The sequence below is a fragment of the Galleria mellonella genome, unplaced genomic scaffold (assembly GCF_026898425.1).
Source record: "Galleria mellonella isolate WM207_F2 unplaced genomic scaffold, CSIRO_AGI_GalMel_v1 utg121, whole genome shotgun sequence".
NCBI lineage: Eukaryota > Metazoa > Arthropoda > Insecta > Lepidoptera > Pyralidae > Galleria > Galleria mellonella.
The window spans coordinates 3,328,072-3,348,106 of NW_026441983.1; the positions used below are offsets into that span (position 1 = coordinate 3,328,072).

The 20,035-nt window shown below is 36.4% G+C and overlaps 1 protein-coding gene across 5 annotated transcripts in view; it reads left to right on the top strand.

Annotated features, from left to right (window-relative positions):
* Positions 1–20,035, top strand: part of LOC113510121 (uncharacterized) — a 109,186-nt gene that overhangs the window by 14,677 nt on the left and 74,474 nt on the right. For all 5 annotated transcript variants that reach the window (XM_052898162.1, XM_052898169.1, XM_026893541.3 and 2 more), the window contains one exon: positions 6,357–6,800. In XM_052898162.1, the coding sequence (XP_052754122.1) occupies positions 6,364–6,800 (437 nt within the window). In that variant the 5' untranslated portion in view covers positions 6,357–6,363. The remainder of the gene's footprint in view (positions 1–6,356; positions 6,801–20,035) is intronic.

Sequence of the window (20,035 nt, forward strand, 5' to 3'; positions counted from 1 at the left end):
TGCAAAAGAAAAAAAAATACGGCATTTTGCAATAGGTACATGACTCATCAAATTTTTTTTAACTCCATAGATAAAAAAGTTTAGATAATATTAAATAATTATAATATTTATTTGAAACTTTTTAGTATATTTATATTTATTAGTAACAGTGTTCTTAAAGCTAATGTGTTTTTTTCTACAACTTAGAATGGCAAACAAGCTGACGGCCCACCTGATGTAAAGTGGTAACCGTCGCCTATAGACATGAGCAGTAGCATGGACATGACAGAGTATACTATTTCACCCATGATACCCCCCGTGCGTTGCCATTCCTGAGGACTCAGGTGTTATTCCTCCATACCTTTTAAATTTACTGCCATATCCCACCCTTCAAACCGAACACAACTGCTTGGCGGGAAAGAGTTCTAAGAACCCATTGCTAACAAAACACCTTATGAGGTCGACCTCCACGCGGTTCCTCTTGGAAACCATCGTGTTTAGTCCTTTTTTAATTCTTCACGATGGACGAACTGACCTACTTTCATCGTCACCATTCCAAAAAAACATGTATAATTAAAGAATTTGTGGCCCACAAAAAAAAAAACCTATTTAAATTATGACAAAACCCGTGATTTTGGTTTAAAAACTAAATTTTTATTTCGATTTTGATAAAATTTCCATAGAACCGATCTGTAAGTATAGCATTTCAGATAAAAAAAAAAAAGAGTTATTCAAATCGGTTCACAACTGATAGAGTTATGATGGTAACAAACAAAAAAAAAACCAAACGAATTGAGTATCTCTTTTTGAAGCTGGTAGAAAAGACATCTTCAATCTAGTATAAAAAAAAAAAAAAACTAACGATGTCCAATCGGAAAATTCGCGAATTCCGAATATAAATTGTTCGCACACACAGAATGATTTATAAACATTTACAGTTCGAAATGATAACGCGGTCAACGCCAGGTGCTAAGTGCTAGTGAGTCACGCGCGTGTTGGTGGGTACATACGTACTAACAGTACGGTCGGCATTACAGTACGTTCAACTTTATCAATTTATTTGAATAAATTGTTGATTTCAAGTAACTGTATATAATGTTTTATGACTATTGTATTCCATTTTTAAAAGTTCAATTTAAATTATAGAATAATATACTTATTCTGAATTCAAATTTTTAAGCGGCTTACAAATAATTTAAGAGTGTACAATCTAGGGAAAGTAGATTAAACATATGTATCAGAGAAATCAGTTCAGGGTACAATAGCGCCGATATACCTGAAGGAGGTAAAAGCCCTTAAAATTCAAAATAAGAATGGTTTAAAAAAAACCAACTTCAACTTTAATTGTCACAAATTTTGTTATTCAGAATTTAAAAAAAAAAAACACTTATTTTAATATAAAAACTAAACAACTGAGCCGACTTTAATAAAATGTCTATGAAACCGATTTCAATGTATATGAAAATTTCAATTTAAAAATAAGTTACGACACCACGCGAGCAAAACCATGGGCAGAAGTTAATCACAATATGTCGGACTTTATTTATCAATCTTACTATTTTACTACTGTAATAAAATTATACCTAGACCACGTCTATACATGAAAGATCTATATAGATTCTGAATACTAGTGTTGTGCTCTTTTGAGGGCAAAACAATAAACTGAGTTGCGGCCATTTTGTGTTACTGTGGCATACGCACGAAATAAAATATATATATAAATAAATATAATGTACATTGTAATCTTATAAAGAGGAGAGATTTGTATTTTTGTGTGTTTGTAAAAAATAAACTCAAAAACTACTTTGGCGATTTCCAAAATTCTTTCACCATTAGAATGCTACATTCTCCCTGAGTAATATAGGCTAAATTTATTGCTAGAAAAGATTAGGGATCCTTACTAAAACTTTAGTAATGTAACTTAAGGTGTAAAAAAAGGGCTATAAAATGTCGCGTGCGCTGCGGAAACATACAGTAATAGCAACAAATAATAACAATGTTAGCAATGGCGAACCGATCTCTAAAAGAGATTTCTTCCAGTCAACCTAACACAGTGGCATAGGAAGTAGGGAGTGGGCAGTAGTGGTGCAAGACAGAAACTAAAATAAAAACTAAAATTATGTTACCTTTTTTTTATTATTTTATTATTATTTTTTCTTTTGCTCGTGTATCTATATATACATTGTTATTTGTGTGCTGTGAGTAATGTAAATAAATTATATATCTATCTGTTTTAAAAAATATAAGGGCTGGTAATATAACAAATTTTAAGGTTATAAAATAAATCTATAGCTCACTTCACGTTTTGGGATACCGTAAGTGTGGTGAGCAATTTGTAAATAAATAAATAAATCCAATCTCCTTCTTTTTAAGTCGGGTGATAAAATAAAACATGCGACGGTGAGTTAATGCTTGCCAGTTATCCGGTAACATTTCTCTGCCGACCGTAATCCCTTGTTGGTTTTGTTATGCAACCATTGTAACTGTTTATTTGACGGTGCAGATTCGTAGATAACTGGAATGTTCGATTAGATTACTTTATAAATGTGTGATAACATGAAGCGGAAGTCCAATATGACGTGTTAGGTGCATCGCACATCGCGCAACAGTTGACCACTTTAAAGCGAATAGCGATTTAATTTGATATTGAATTTTCAAAGTAAAGTTGCCGTGTGGTCCCGGCATATAATGAGTCATCCCTTCCCTTCCTGTGGGTGTCATAAGAGGCGACTAAGGGAACTTAATGATTTAGGAAATATAAACGAAAGCTTAAATGCGGTTGCCGATCGGCCTGTCAGGGGGGAAAGGGATTGTTAGCAATGGACTCTGACAGCCCCATTGCTAGGTTTTTGTTAAGTCGACCTCCACGCGGTTCCCCCTGGAAACCATCGTGAACAATTCTTGTTGAATTCACCATGATGGGATAACTGACCTGCTCCATCCTCACCTCTCATCCTTCACTGGTGCCCCGCTGGTGTATACCAATAGCGCGGGTGGGGTTACTATTCCATTATCATCCATTAAAAAAAACCCGCCTTCAAGTGTGGTATCTACTGGCATCACCCTCCTTTATGGGGGAAGCCTCTATTCAACAGTGGAAAGTTAACGACTGATTTGATAATCATCTGATGACAGATTAATAATTTAATGTTGTCGTAAAAAGCCGACGCTAAAAATGTGAAATGTATATAGCAGCTTAGAATCAGTTTACATAATTGATCTCTGATTATCTGTACCAACTATTATTAACAGATAGTCCTCTCGTGCGAATACTCTCTGAGAGAACTAGATCATTATTAGTAATTAAGTATTAACATACTCGTAGTTTTTAAGTGCATTTACTAACAAAGTTGGACCCAAATTGTTTAGACAACTTGGGTTCAACAACAGACAACAACAAAGCCAGCTCTACCCCATGCCTAATTTCTTATTTATTTATTTCAAAATAAATAAAAAAATAGAGCTGGCTGGAAGAAAATGCATGAATTAGTTGCACGAACAAGAGGAAACTCTTAAATGAAAAAAGTAGCTTTAATAAAAAAGGCCCATTTTGTAAAGAGTCTAAGAAATACGCTTTTGTAATGGATGACTATGGAACAGTAATACCGCTTGTACTATCGATATACTCTGATGAGGCACTAGTGGGAAATGATGGATGAGAATTAAAGCGGATCATTTAACCCGTCGTGACGAATCCCACAAAAATTAATCACAACGGTTTCCAAAATGAACTGCGTGGAGGTTGACCCGATTGTTTGTACCTACCTACTATCATTAGTTGCGATACTAAAATTGTCACATGTGTGAAGAGCCTTAGAGTCCGTTTGAGGAATCGACCTTTGCCCAATTTATGGCACGGACTTGTGTACTGAATCCAACTACGCTACAAATATCGCACGTGTGATTAGCCCTAGAATCGGTTTAAATAATCGATATTCGCTTTAATTTGGCACGAACTTAGTGAATTGTTTATTCTGATGAGATAATAAATAGTACATTACTGCACCGGCCAGCAACTGAGGCATTGATGGACGAACGTGCAAATGTGGGCCGAGGTGTAGGCGAGGCACACATACGTGAGTCCATCAATGCCTAGTTGTGGCCAAGGCTTGTATAGTACTTTTCTCAAACAATGCGCGGAAATCAAAAAACACAATTTTACTTTTTAAGTTCAATGACGAATAACGAACAATAATAATTTTTCGCGCGCTATAATGTTCCTTTGTTTTTTTTTTTCAATAAACAGCTTTCTATTTGCAAACCAGTTCGAAATTTAAATAAAACCTTTTATTAGTTACCTCCTTGGTAGCCATGTTTCGAAGTAAAATGTCATTCTATTTTTAAATTACAGGACAGATATGAGTTTAGATAGTAATTTATCTGGCCGCAAAACACGACAGATATGGATTTTCATACAACTTTTGCCGGCCGCTGCCCGCATGTATCTGGCCAGTACGGCAATTTTGATTTATCTCTAAGAAGATTGTCAAAATAATGCTCACATTTCCAAGCATGTTTGAGATAAAAAAAATTACTATAAAGAATATCTAAAAATTCCTATCACTGTTAGGAATTAGCAGTGAACTTTAAAAAGGGTCACAACAAAATATTTTACCAGAGGGAGACTTTGTACAAAAGTCGTTTGCTTGGGTACCTCTGTCCCATTCGTGTTTCAACCGTGAAGCAGTTGTGTTTGCATGGCTGTGTTTCGGTTTAAAATGTGGGATATGGCAGTGAATTTACAGGGTACAGAGGAATAACACCTGAGTCCTCAGGAATGGCAACGCATGGGGGGTATCATGGGAGAAACAGTATACTCTGTTATGTCCATGGCACTGCTCATGTCTATAGGCGACGGTTACCACCTTACAACAGGTGGGCCGTCAGCTTGTTTGCCATTCTAAGTAGTATAAAAAAAATTGTCTAAGATTATATTACACAAGTACTTAATAATAATACTTATATATATAAGCATATCATAAGCTGATAATTTCTAAACAAACCTCTCGGGTTACAAGCGAGATCGGGTTACTGTATGCACATGTACGAGCATTTCACAGGAAATAAATATCTGACTCTTGTTTTATTGACATATACATACATACATACATACATATCTGTCACGCCTGTCTCCCATTAAGGTAGGCAGAAACAATGAAACGCCAAATGCTTCGATTCAAACAAACCTCTTTCGCTTCTTCCACATTCATCAATCTTGTCATACACGCTCGCCGGTTACGGGTACTTTTAATTTGGCCCTTCTTCAGCACGTCGCCTATTCGGTCGACATACGTCCGTCTAGGGCGGCCCCTACCGACATCTCCATTCATTCTTGCTCGATAAATCTCTTTCGTAATTCTTCTTTCATCCATCCTCTCCAAATGACCAAACCAACGCAACATTCCTTTTTATTGACATATTTAATAATTAAAGATTGTCTTATAAAAAAAAAACTTACTTAACTTGTGATAAAACCAATTATTTTGATTTCAAAAAATAAATAATCGATTTTAAAGGAGGGGGGGGGGGAAGGGTTTCTTAGTACTTGGGCTTAACAACCCTATTGTTAGCGGGAGAAAAGGATTGTCAGTAATGAGTTCTAACAGTCATATTGCCTAGCAATATACCCTATATTGCTAGCAAAAGGACTTTTTAATGGTTGAAAATGGAATGGTGAATCAGATGGCCTTCCTAGTGGTTCCCCCTGGAAACCATGGTGATTTTTTTTTATACGACATAGAATGGCAAACAAGCTGACGGTCCACCTGATGGAAAGTGGTAACCGTCGCCTATAGACGTGAGCAGTACCGTGGGCCAGTGGCGTAACTATACCATTTGGGGCCTGTGGCAAATTCTTTTGATGGGGCCCTATCAATAAAAAAAAACTTTTCACGTAAAATAAAATACTCAGATACAATGCAAAAAAATCTGAGCTCGCGGCCTCTTGAGCCGGTGCCCTTTTGGGTCGGGGCCCGTTTTATTGTTACGCAACTGCCATGGGCATAACAGAGTACACTATTTCGCCCATAATACCCCCCATGCGTTGCCATTCCTAAGGACTCAGGTGTTATACCTCTGTACCCTGTAAATTCACGCCATATCCCACTTTTCAAACCGAAACACAGCCATGCAAACACAACTGCTTCACGGTAGAAACACGAATAGGACAGAGGTGCACAAGCAAACGACTTTTGTACAAAGTCTCCCTCTAGTAATGATAGTGTACTCCGGCTCTATCTCGATGTATCTCAGAGCGATCTGGTAAAGATATCTGAACGCACAGCCCTGAACACCCAGATCACATAAACTGACCCTACCAGAAATCACTTTTTATTACTTAATTTTATTACTTAACCATTATTTTCTTTTCTTTGCAGATAAGATATGGAAATTAAATCGCCAAAAGCGAAGAAAAAGTCAAGCTTTTCCAGACTGATATCGTGGGGCAAAATGTATCGAATCCCATTACTTATGCTCCTTTTGTTGGGCTCTACCAATTGTGACGAGGGAGAATCGAGCGAAGACCTGGCCACACACAGTATTCCAAAACCGAATAATTCAAATTTCAAACCCATAGACAATAGTTTAAATCTCGAACGTTTAAAATTGAGGCATCGTCATACGCACATGCTGCCAAATTTAAACCGTTCTTTGGATAATAGTGACAGACAATTATTGAGTGACATTAAATATTTAAGACGACATTTGAATAAAGAAATAGTGAATTTTGTGATGAAAGACAATCTTGTTGATGGCGAGATGGAGGTCAGGGTGCATTTTAATGGGATAACAGCAAAGGAGACATCTGTTGGCTCTGATGGGTAAGTGTTTCTTTGTTTTAAAATTCAAATACTTTATAAGTTACTAAAACTACCAGATGATAGTAGAATTAAAAATAATAATACTAATATTATATTTTTTAATTCCGCTAATACCATAAACATTTTATAAAGGTTAAAACCAGTTGTAAAAATCTATAATTTATCTTTATCTATGATCAATCGTATGTTATCACCAGAAGGAGACTTTGTACAAAAGTCGATTGCTTGGGTACCTCTGTCCCATTCGTGTTTCAACTGTGAAGCAGTTGTGTTTGCATGGCTGTGTTTCGGTTTGAAGGGTGGGATATGGCGTGAATTTACTGGGTATGGAGGAATAACACCTGAGTCCTCAAGAATGGCAACGCATGGGGGCTATTATGGGCGAAAACAGTATGCGTGTGTACTGTTATGTCCATGGTACTGCTTATGTCTATAGGCGACGGTTACCACTTTCCATCAGGTGGGCCGTCAGCTTGCCATTGTAAATTGTATAAAAAGAATGTTACAGTATTTGTGCCCACTTAATAACAACAAGGTATTGCTATCTGATGAAGAAGGTCAATACTGGTCATTCCTCAGCGTCAAATGTTGGTTGCTGTCAGTGACTACCTGCACTGTGCATACTTATGATAGCGGAAATAAACGAAATACTAAGTCCGGTCGATATTAAAGATTAATTTCGGCAATATTGTGTCGATATCCATTTATGTTAATAGATCCATAGTTAATAGATAAATCGATAATTTATTTACATTACATACAGCACACAAATTACAATACAAACACAATACATACACATAATACACAATAAAAGAGATAAAAGAACGAAAATATAAAAAAAGCAACAAAACAAAAAACAAAAAGCAAAAAGCAAAATATATAAAACCACAATTTCCTTTCTTTTCCTTTATGCGAGTGCCATAGTGTAACAAAATGGTTATTCATTTTTTTTTAATAATGTTTACACATAAATAAATAATTAATACGAATAGCGTAATAAGTAGAAGCTACCTTTTTACTTAGACAGTAGTTGAGATTATAATCAAATGGTTTTTGTTTTTATACAACTTATAATGGCAAACAAGCTTACGGCCCACCTGATGGAAAGTGGTAACCGTCGCCTATAGACATGAGCAGTACCATGGACATAACAGAGTATACTGTTTCGCCCATCTTCCCCCCCCCCCCTTGCGTTGCCATTCCTGAGGACTCAGATGTTATTCCTCTGTACCCTGTATACTGTTTCGCCTTTAATATATCTTTACTACATCTTAAAAAAAATATAGCCTTGTCAAATATTACATGAATGTCGTATGGTTCCGGCAATCAGTTCAGGGTACAATAGGACTGATATACCTGGAGAAGGTAAAAGCTCTTAAATAATAAAAAAAAAAGCTAAGAGGATTTAATGGTCGAGGGGTTTTTTTTAATGGATGATAATGGAATGGTAACCCCGCCCGCGTTATCGGTATCCACCGGCGGGGCAACAGTGAAGGATGATAGGTGAGGATGAAATAGGTCAGTTAGCCCATCGTGACGAATTCAACAAGAATTGTTCACGATGGTTTCCAGGGGGAACCACGTGGAGGTCGACCTAATAAGGCATATTGCTAGCAATGGGGCTGTCAAACTCCATTGCTAACAATCCCTTTCCCCCCAAATGGTCGAGGGTTGGACAGCAGTATTCTTCTTAAAACATCACCTAAAGCCTAACTGTGATTACTAACTCGCTTGCCAAGCGTGGCAACTACTAGCACTATGTTTAGCAGTGTTCTTTTCTTTCCTAACTAGCATAATGCAAATAAAGTGACATTTTGTTTATCATACAGATACGTTACGTCATTAAATACATAAAATAGAATTACAAACGGACGTACAACAATAATACAATCTCCACAAACAATACAAATTGATAAATACACTGCATTTAAATTAATTGTACCGCACTGCATCCTGTAATGGGATATCTCATGGTTACCATAATTAGAACGCACTACACTTAAATGTCGTAATGACAAGTCTGTATTATATCAATTTTGAAAAATTATGTGACTAAATATTGTTAATGTATGAAAAAAAAAGATATGTTAAACTCTAAGAACAAGGAATTACATAGAAGGAATGATAAAATAAAAACTGTTAATCATATGGTTATCTCCTTTCTTCTTATGCAAATGTAATTAGTGAAAGGAGTACGAAAGATACACCATCAGTTGCTATTTTTCTCAATTCATAGCAGGCTAGTGTATAGACAATATGTGAATTATTTATCAATGACAAATTTTACATTACTAGATTATATATACGACACAGTTTACGTAGAAAGTATGCAAGCAGGTTGTATCTGAATTTGGTAGGGTTATACGGCCGTATAACATTTTCTATACACTAGCCTGCTATGAATTGTCAATTTTATCACTCCTTCTATGTAATTCCTTGTTCTTAAGTTAAACTCAATGGACTCAGTGACAAATGCTCAATAGTTGATTATAGTGCAAACGGCATATAATGGCGGAGCATTTATGGAGGATTAGGTCAGATCTTTTAATGGATGTTAATGGAATGGCAACCCCGGTTACGCTATCGGAATATGCTTACAGGGCATTAAGCAATGATAGGTGAAGATGAAAGTAGGCCTGCTGGCCTTTAGTGACAAATTCATCAAAAATTAATCACAATGGTTTCCAGGGAGGTCAGGATGCCTGTTACTAACAACTCCTCCCCCTCCCCCCTCACAACTGATGGAGCCAGGTCATTTGGCTAATCGTGAAAAATTCTATAGGAATTACAATGGCTTCCAGAGGAGTCCGTGTGGAAGTTCAACTGATAGGGCTTGCTAGTAATGGGAAATTACTCTTCCCTTTAAAAATCTTTTCCCCCATTATATAAATCAGAAAATAACTGAAAACTGTGTTATAAACATAATAAATATGTATAACAGCATAATGCTATTAAAAAAAAATTCTACATTTTTTTTATTGAAAACATAGATTATATAGATAGAGTACCTCCATACAAGTGCTTAGTGAAGCATTTTAGTGAAATAGATCAACTTTTTTATCTATGCTGCGTGAATAGTCACGTATAGATAGCATAGATTAAAAAGTTACCATAATTTTCATATATTACTCAGTATATGGGGAAAAATATACTGTAAAGTTAAATTGAAAAATAAAAACAGTGCAAAATTCTTACGAATATATTTAAAAGAACAAAATTAACACTCCATTATGATAAGTAATGATGCTTATCTTGGCTTTGATTTCTATCTAAATAAAGAGATAAAATATGTTTTCATTTTTAAACAATTAAAAATGGCCGCCCATTTAATTTTAATTAATAGATGTATATTATACTTTTGTAAGCAATTCGTACATTTGTATGTTTTTATATTATACCAATAAAAATAGTTCTCAATTTTAACATAAAAATATAAAAGATTTTTAATCTAATTACTTGCAACACTGCAAAAAAGCGTTTTTGTTTTATTTAAAAATAAAATATATGTTAGCTAAATAATGTTTGGCTGACTAAAAGTTAACCCTTTTTTATATTCCATTATCCATCTATCTAACAAGTGAGCCGCACGTTCGTTTGCTTCCTGTGTTATAAAAAAAAAAATTCTAAGATTGAAACGTACCCGAATTTTGCAAATGAATGCATTTATATCTACCTATTGATAATTATTTTTAATTAGTCTTCAACATAAAAAGAAATAACTCATTACTATAGCAAATATAATTAAAAAGTTAACAGTTGTTCTTTGTTTTGTACGGTTATAATTTACTTTATCTTTGACATTAATAGATGCTTTTATTCTTTATCTTACATCACGTTGCAATTACAGAGTAGGTTCGTTATAAGATTCTTTTAGGAATCGTATGTTAAAATTCAGTTGGTTTTTTTGTTCTAATGATAAGAGGTTAACTTCATTTTTAATTTGCACAGAATTCTTGTTGTCAAAGGAGCAAAATAATTTCAAATTGTGTTCCGCAGAAAAAAGAACGACTTCAGTTGCGGCATAATCATTTATTTTGATTTAAAAATCTAAACTACTAAATCGATTTTAATAATTTTTTTGGGACCAATCTGCAAGCGTATCTTTTTAGATTAAAAAAAATCCAATGATGTATGTAATGAAAACAAAAAAATTTGATGTAGCAAGAGGTGCTGGGGGGGCCATTGAGGGGGCAATGGCCTACTTTAAAAAGCGCAATACCCTACCTTAAAATGAAAGACCCCAAGAAAATTAGATTCGCTTTTTCGAAGTCACCTAATTATGGCTTCTGTAACCATTTTATAGATAGATAGATAGATAATTTATTAGCATTACTTACAGCACACAAACAACAATATACATAAATGCATAGTGAAAAAAAAATGAAAATTTTATCAAAACGTTATTAAATTTTTTTTTAATTAATTGGTTTTGTCACAGTTAAAGTCAGGTTTTTTTTTTGAGAAACAATAATTTATTATACAATAATTAAAATCAAATAAAAAATCATCAAAAGTATTTTAATGACATGGTTGTAATTGTAATTTTTTTTAATAGATGATAATGGAATGGTAACACCGCCTGTGCTAACGGTATACGCTGGTGGGCCACCAGTGAGGGATGATAGGCGATAATAAAAAGGCAGGTCAGTTAGCCCATCGTGATAAATACACCTGGAGGGGGGAAAGGAATTGTTAGTAATGGGGTCAAATAGCCCTATTACTAGCAATATACCCTGTCAGGTCGACCACCACGTGGTTCCCCCTGGAAACCATCGTGACTAATTCTAGTTTAATTCGTCAGGATGGGCTAACTGACCTACTTTCATATTCATCTGTCATCCCTCACTGGTGCCCCGCCAGTGTATACCGATAGCGCAGGCAGGGTTACCATACCATTATCACCTATTAAAAAAAATACACCTGGAATTCAGCACGATTGTTTAAAGGGGGGACCACGTGGAGGTCGACCTGACAGGGCATAAGCAATTGGACTAGCAATCTGCACTACTAACAATGTCAGTCAGTCATTTCAATCATTAAAATACATGAAGAGACAAATTTAAAGAAATGTAAAAAAAAAAGTATATGATCAAAAAAATTTTTTTATACAACTTAGAATGGCAAACAAGCTGACGGCCCACCTGATGTAAAGTGGTAACCGTCGCCTATAGACACGAGCAGTACCATGGACATAACAGAGTATACTGTTTCGCCCATGATACCCCCCATGCGTTGCCATTCCTGTGCACTCAGGTGTTATTCCTCTGTACTCTGTAAATTCACGCCATATCCCACCCTTCAAACCGAAACACAGCCATGCAAACACAACTGGTTCACGGTAGAAACACGAATAGGACAGAGGTGCACAAGCAAACGACTTTTGTACAAAGTCTCCCTCTGGTAATGATAGTGTACTGCGGCCCTAACTCGACGTGTTTAAATTAAAAGAACGTAAAATTACACCATAACTGTCGATTGAGGTGTAACAGTGACGCAGACAAGAGGAAACCGACGGAAATAACTCACTAAATACTCATTAGAATGACGCATTACGAATATGGGAAGCGGCAATGTATGCTACATTTAAACAGTGCTCAGGTAAGGCGGCACAGTATTGGGTGACACAGTATTTTTTTTTGAAGGGATTATCTGTCGGTATACGGTCTTTTTTAAGGATGAAAATGGAATGATAAATCTGTACTAACGGCATACGCTGGGGGGAAAGGGATTGTTAGTAATGGGATCTAATTGACCCATTGCTAGCAATGCACCCTGTTAGGTCGACCTTCAATCAGTTCCTCTTGGAAACCATCGTGGTTAAACTTAATGGAATTCGTCACGATGGGCTAACTGACCTACTTTCATCGTCACCTATTATCCCTTACTGGTGCCTCGGCAGCGTATACCGATAGCTCAGACAAGGTACCATACCATTTTTATTTTTATACAACTAAGAATGGCAAACAAGCTGACGGCCCACCTGATGGAAAGTGGTAACCGTCGCCTATAGACATGAGCAGTACCGTGGACATAACAGAGTATACTGCTTCGCCCATGATACCCCCCATGCGTTGCCATTCCTGAGGACTCAGGTGTTATTCCTCTGTACCTAGTAAATTCACGCCATATCCCTCCCTTCAAACCGAAACACAGCCATGCAAACACAACTGCTTCACGGTTGAAACACGAATGGGACAGAAAAAAACGGTATACTCTGGCGGAGCACCAATGAGGGATGAGGAAAAGGCAGGTCAGTTAGCCCATTCTGTAGAATACAACTGAGAATTCAACACGATGGTGTCTAGGGGGGACCACGTGGAAGTCGACTTGACAGGGTATATTGCTAGCAATGGGGCCGCTAGCCCCCTTTACTAACAACACTTAAATGCGATATCTAATGAAGTATCCATTTGTTAATTGAATCAAAAAGTATGAAAGAGAGATAACTCAAGATCTGTCCCGTAGTCCGATCTACGTATTATTTATTATTATTATTGAAAGATGGGTTTATTATATATATATATATATATATATATATATATATATATATATATATATATATATATATATATATATTTATTGCACTAAAACATACAGTAACAACATTAAGTCAATAACAATGTTAGCAAAGGCGAACTTACCATATCTCTAAAAGAGATTTCTTCCAGTCAACCTAACGCAGTGGCATAGGAAATAGCGAGTGGACAGTAGTAGTGCTAAACAGAAGTTAAAATAAATATTTACATAAATTATAAATCATTATACATATACATATACATATATACATATACATACATACATATACATTTTTCAGGAATAAAAACCTATGACACTGCGACCTATCCATGATCTTTTGCGCTCACCCTTTTTTAAAAAATCGCTGCTAATTCCTATCAGCGATAGAAATTTTAAGATGTTCCTTGTAACGACGTTTTTTTATCTCCTCAGAAAATAAGATCCGATCTGTCGTAAGGTTTTTTTAATGCTACAAAGGTGGCGAACAGGCATACAGCCCTGCTGATTGTAAACAGTCATCTAGGGAGAATTTCGACAGGAAGCTCTGAGGTCATGGAGGTGACGGTACGATACATAGCAAGCAGTAAATGAAACCCACGATAGATACGTTTTCACTGCCACACATGCATTAAATAAAACAAGACATCGGATGTTGCTGCCTTATTTCTTTCTCATGCAGGCGGTAGCGATAACGTATTTATTGGTCACGCTCTACATACATACATGGATATGAAAGAACAACACTCTGTTACTGTCTCTTTCTGTTTTATGCATACAGTAGCGACAATGTATTTACCGATGGACTAATACATCACTTTAACCCTTAAACAAATAACAAATTATTCCTATCGGTAACATTTCTACAACGCGGAGAAAAGAAAGAGAAAAACACCACTGTCGCCGTTTCATTCTCCCTTAAACAGGTGGTAGCGATAACATGTCTACCGATGGCACTCGATAAGAAGAGCCGGCATGAAGACAGATAGATGATTAAGGCCACGTATTGATGGTCGCCGCCGGACGACGGTCACTCTGATAATTTTAACTGTACAACGACATAAAACAAAAGACACCCGATGCGTACACCACACTGTGGCGTGTTTCGGGACAGTCTCGCCAGACTGCGTGGCGACAGTGGATTGTTTCTCCGTTTCAATATATTTTTGACGTACTTTATACTATCTTTTATACGCGACGATATCCGCGTGACCAGGATATGTTTACTGACCAGTTTAACCCTTAAATACCTGAAGTTTCAAATTTGATACCGGGGTTTTTTTTTGATGGGTGAAAATGGAATGGTAGCGTCACCTGCGCTAGATGAGAATGAAAACAGGCCAGTTAGCCCATCATGATGAATTCATCAGGAATTAACCATGATAGTTTCCAGTGAGAACCGCGAGCAGGTCGACCTGGTTGGGTATATTGCTAGCAATGGGATTTACATAGATAGGTTTATATGCAACTCAAAACGACAAATAAGCTGATGGCTCGCCTGATGGGAAGTAGTAACCAGAGCAATCAATATATACACATCTTACTAATATTATAAATGTGAAAGCGAGTTTGTGTGTTCGTTTGTTACTTCTAGCGTCTTAACAGCTTATCCAGTCATTATAAAATTTGGTATACATTATATTATACATATTCTAATTGTATTGAAATCTGTCCAACCATTTAATAAATTTAGTGACTAACATTTACCTAAACATTTAACTTACTTTGTGTTACTGTGGCACACGCATGAAGGGAAAAATTGTTACTTCTTTTATGTAATTTGCTTTTTTATTTTTTGTATACGTATTCTTTTATCTTTTTCGCTGTGCATATCTATCTATGTCTGTTGCTGTTTGTGTGCTGTAAGTAATGCAAATAAATTATACATCTATCTACTTATTTAAAAAAATAACTAAATAAAAATCAAATGTAATGAAAATTGTAATAAATTGTGGTCACTTCGTACATCACGCCATCTACTTGGCAACCGATGCATGTCGTCTAACGAGCAATTTATTTTTATTTAACCCCAACTTATTCATGACCAAGAAAATGAAGCAATTACATCCTTAATACATTACAATAAAGTCTACACATATGAACGTGTAAGTCTGCAAAATAATTAGGTGTATAGGTTTCGGGAGTGCGTTATACAATTTGTTGCTATGGCAAACGTTTCGGCGGGAATTTTTTATCTGTTCTTTATTTAAACTATTAAGACCCGAATATACGTAACGTTTTGTATTGTTTTAACCTTACATAGATAGAGAATAGAGTGTCAACAACAGTTCCACTTTTAGTCAGACAAACGTCAAATTGTCTGACATATTTTTTTTTAAATCTAAAATTCCCACTATCTGTCATTTTAAATTTCTTTTTTTCTTTCTCTCTCTCTCCTTCTTGTCTTTTATCCCCAATACCTACTCGTCTCGTTATTGTATGTTAAATAATTGTATATATGATTATATATATAAAGTGTTAACGGTGCACTGCTCTCGATTATGTCAAGTAAAAATGTATCGAGCAAAGCTCGCCTTGCTATAATTCAAGGAGTACTGACACCAACACTCATGTATGGAAGCGAATCGTGGGTATGGCAGAAGAAGCATGAAAGTAAGATAAATGCTGTACAGATGAGAGCTTTGAGAAGTATGTGTGGTATTACTTTAAAAGATAGAGTAAGAAACAGTGTGGTTAGAGAGAAGTGTGGACTGAAAGACGATGTAGTGACAAAAATTGAAAAAGGAATGTTGCGTTGGTTTGGTCATTTGGAGAGGATGGATGAAAGAAGAATTACGAAAGAGATTTATCGAGCAAGAATGAATGGAGATGTCGGTAGGGGCCGCCCTAGACGGACGTATGTCGACCAAATAGGCGACGTGCTGAAGAAGGGCCAAATTAAAAGTACCCGTAACCGACGAGCGTGTACGAGTATGACAAGATTGATGAATGTGGAAGAAGCGAAAGAGGTTTGTTTGAATCGAAGCATTTGGCGTTCCATTGTTTCTGCCTACCCTAATGGGAGACAGGCGTGACAGATATGTATGTATGTATGTATATATTATATAAATATATATATATATATCTTAGGTTATGTAAATTTTTTTTTATACAACTTAGACAACTGACCTATTTCATCCTTACATATCATCCCTCACTGGTGCCCCGTCAGCGTATACCGATAGCGCAGGCGGCGATACTATTTCGTCTTCACCCATTAAAAAAAATCGATGGCCCCGCCGGGGCTATCATTCCATTTTCATCCATAAAAATTCATCCATCGTGATGATTTGAAACCTTTCTGGTGATGATATATAGTTGAATTTTAAATGTTAACAACATTTTATATTTGTTATGTATTTTTTTTATACAACTTAGAATGGCAAACTAGCTGACGGCCCACCTGATGGAAAGTGGTAACCGTCGCCTATAGACATGAGCAGTACCATGCACATAACAGAGTATACTGTTTCGCCCATGATTGTACTAAGTACTACCAGTGACCACTTATGATTTTATCATATGATTGATTTACTCTTTATTGCACCGCTTAAAGAATAATACAAAACAATATTTATATAATTTTGTTTAGTAAAAAACATTATTTAAAAGACAATCTTATCGTTTAAGCACCACCAGAGGGAGACTTTGTACAAAAGTCGATTGCTTGGGTACCTCTGTCCCATTCGTGTTTCAACCGTGAAGCAGTTGTGTTTGCATGGCTGTGTTTCGCTTTCAAGGGTGGGATATGGCGTGAATTTACTGCATACAGAGGAATAACACCTGAGTCCTCAGGAATGGTAACGCATGGGGGGTATCATGGGCAAAACAGTATACTCTGTTATGTCCATGGTACTGCTCATGTCTATAGGCGACGGTTACCACTTATCATCAGATGGGCCGTCAGATTGTTTGCCATTCTCAGTTGTATAAAAAAAAACAGTTGAGCTTCCTAAACTTAGTGCAACGATTTTATAAATATAAACTATATCAAAGCCAGTAAAATGCATATTATGTGTAACATTTTTTTATTGTTAGTTTTACTATAAAGTTAAAACTGAACTGCAGCGCGCCGACAACAAACGTTTTTGATCTAATTATAATTGTGTTATGAGACGAGAGTTATTTAAATTTAAACTCGCACCTGTCAGTGTGTTTTTGTTTTGTGTGTTATAAAACTATATATATATATATATATATATATATATATATATATATATATATATATATATATATATATTATACATCATTGTACACACTAATAATACATAAAAATACGACAGAGGTAAGTAAATGTACAAAGGAGAGCTGAACTATAAAAGAGTTCTCTTCCAGTAAACTCAAAGTGGAAAGGAGCATCGATGTCAGCGGGTAGAGCGGTGTACAATATTATGATAATTTACAAACAAAAATAACTAGACAAACTTAAGTTTATATATAACTAATTATAACATATTTAATCGCATATATATACACATATATACATATTTACTTATACATATACCTACACAAACACAGAGAAGATAGAAGATGCTCTTTAAGTCTACTCTTAAAAATGTTTAGGGATTAACTTTTACGGGTGGGGGGAAAGGGATTGTTAGTAATGGAGACTGAGAATCCTATTGCTAGCAATATACCCAACCAAGTCGACCTCCTCGCGGTTCTCCCTGGAAACTATCATGGTTAATTCCTGATGAATTCATCATGATGGGCTAACTGGCCTGTTTTCATTCTCTTCTATCGCCCTTCACTGGTGCTCCGCCAGTGTATCCCGTTAGCGCAGGCGGGGTTGCCATACCATTTTCACCCATCAAAAAAAAACTCTCACGGGTAGGTAAGTGAAGAAAATTCCACAGTCTAGCATCATGGACGGTAAAAAATCCGCTAAAGCGCATAGACGAGTGAGAAGAAATTTTGAGGATAAGAGACTTTATCAAACGAGAATTGTATGAAATGGTACTGCTCATGTCTGTAGGCGACGGTTACCATTTTCCATCAGGTGGGCCGTCAGCTTGTTTGCCATTCTAAGTTGTATAACAAAAAAAACGCTCAGTTGCATCAAGATAGAATAAGTCAGCATAATCAAGAATAGGTAACAGTAGGGCTTGAGCTAAAGTAATCCGTATTTCAAAGGGGAAGAAATGTTAAGTATGTTAAGTAATGGACTAAGTTAACTGCTGTACATAAGCCATCCCAATTTATGTTCAGCAATGGGCAGTTAAGTGCTGATATCATGCTGATGATGATGATGGTAATGATTGTCATTAAATTTTCATTAATTCATACCCAGCTACTTCAATTTTGCAAACACTTTCCTGTTATATCATTTTGTAGTTTCCTGAGCAGTCCATTTACGTCATTGACCACCCATCCAGGCGTTGGTGGCCCACGCAAATATTTCGCAAACATTGACTCATATTACCTAACAGGTATTCTAAAAATAAATTGTTTTGAACACTAACTAGAGTTTACTGTGAATTCTGAGGTATTGGAGTTTATTTGCGACATGTAAAGTAGGGGGAAGGAAGTTATTAGTAATTATATTATTATTATAAAACAAAATTTACATTCTTAAGGAGAGGAGATAACAGACTAAACCCCGGCAGAAGCTCAGTCGACCAGGATTCAGGGTCCCGGGTAGAGAAGCCGGCGTACTATGCGAGCACTATCTAAGAGCACCGCTCTCTGCATCTTTCCCGGTAGTAAGCTACCTCAAAATCCCAACCATCAGAGATGTATGTTGTACCAGACTCGTTGGGATAAGACCGTTCACTGACAGAACGAATGGAATGAATCCGGTGGATATAACCACCATATTACTGTCACCTCGTGAGCCAAGCCGAGATATTTTCTCATTTTCTCAGTTTCGACTTTCGCGGGGTTCTCGTCATGTGGTATGGTGACATCCACCAAAAACACTCGAGAGTGCCCGATCTATCACCACGATATCAGGTTTGTTCGCAAGAACTATCCTGTTCGTGATGATGGAACAGTCCCAGTAGAGGTTGGCGCTGTCGCTTTCGAGAACCGACATTTATTATTATCATTATATCTGTCTATCGCTTTCATGCTTCCCCCATAAGGTTGGGGGTTGCCAGTGGTTACCACGCTTGGCAGGCGGGTTGGCATCTACTGATAGGCTTTGGTGATGTTTTAAGAGAGACACTGATGCCCATCCTTCGAACATTAAGTTCCCTTAGTCGCTTTTTACAACACCTACGGGAAAGGAAGGTGTAAAGACCACACGGTAATTGTTAGTAATGGGTAATTGTAACAATGTAATTATTGACCCATTATTAATATGTTCTATCAGGTCGATTTTCACGCTGTACCCCCTGGAAACTAATATATCCTGGAAACTAATGCAAATAATCGTCGAATTCAAGGAGGAAAGAGATTGTTAATAATGGAGACTGAGAATCACATTGCTAGCACCCAACCAGGTCGACTTCTTCGCGGTTCTCCCTGGAAACTGTCATGGTTAATTCCTAATGAATTCATCATGACGGGCTAACTGGCTTGTTTTCATTCTCATCTATCACCCTTCACTGGTGCTCCGCCAGCGTATCCCGTTAGCGCAGGCGGGGTTACTATACCATTTTCACCCATAAAAAAAATAAATCGTCGAATTCGTTATGAAGAACCAAGTGACCTAACCCCTTAAACAAGCAACAAGCTAATCCATCGTTATCAGGTAACGGGATTGTTAGTAATGGGTTCTA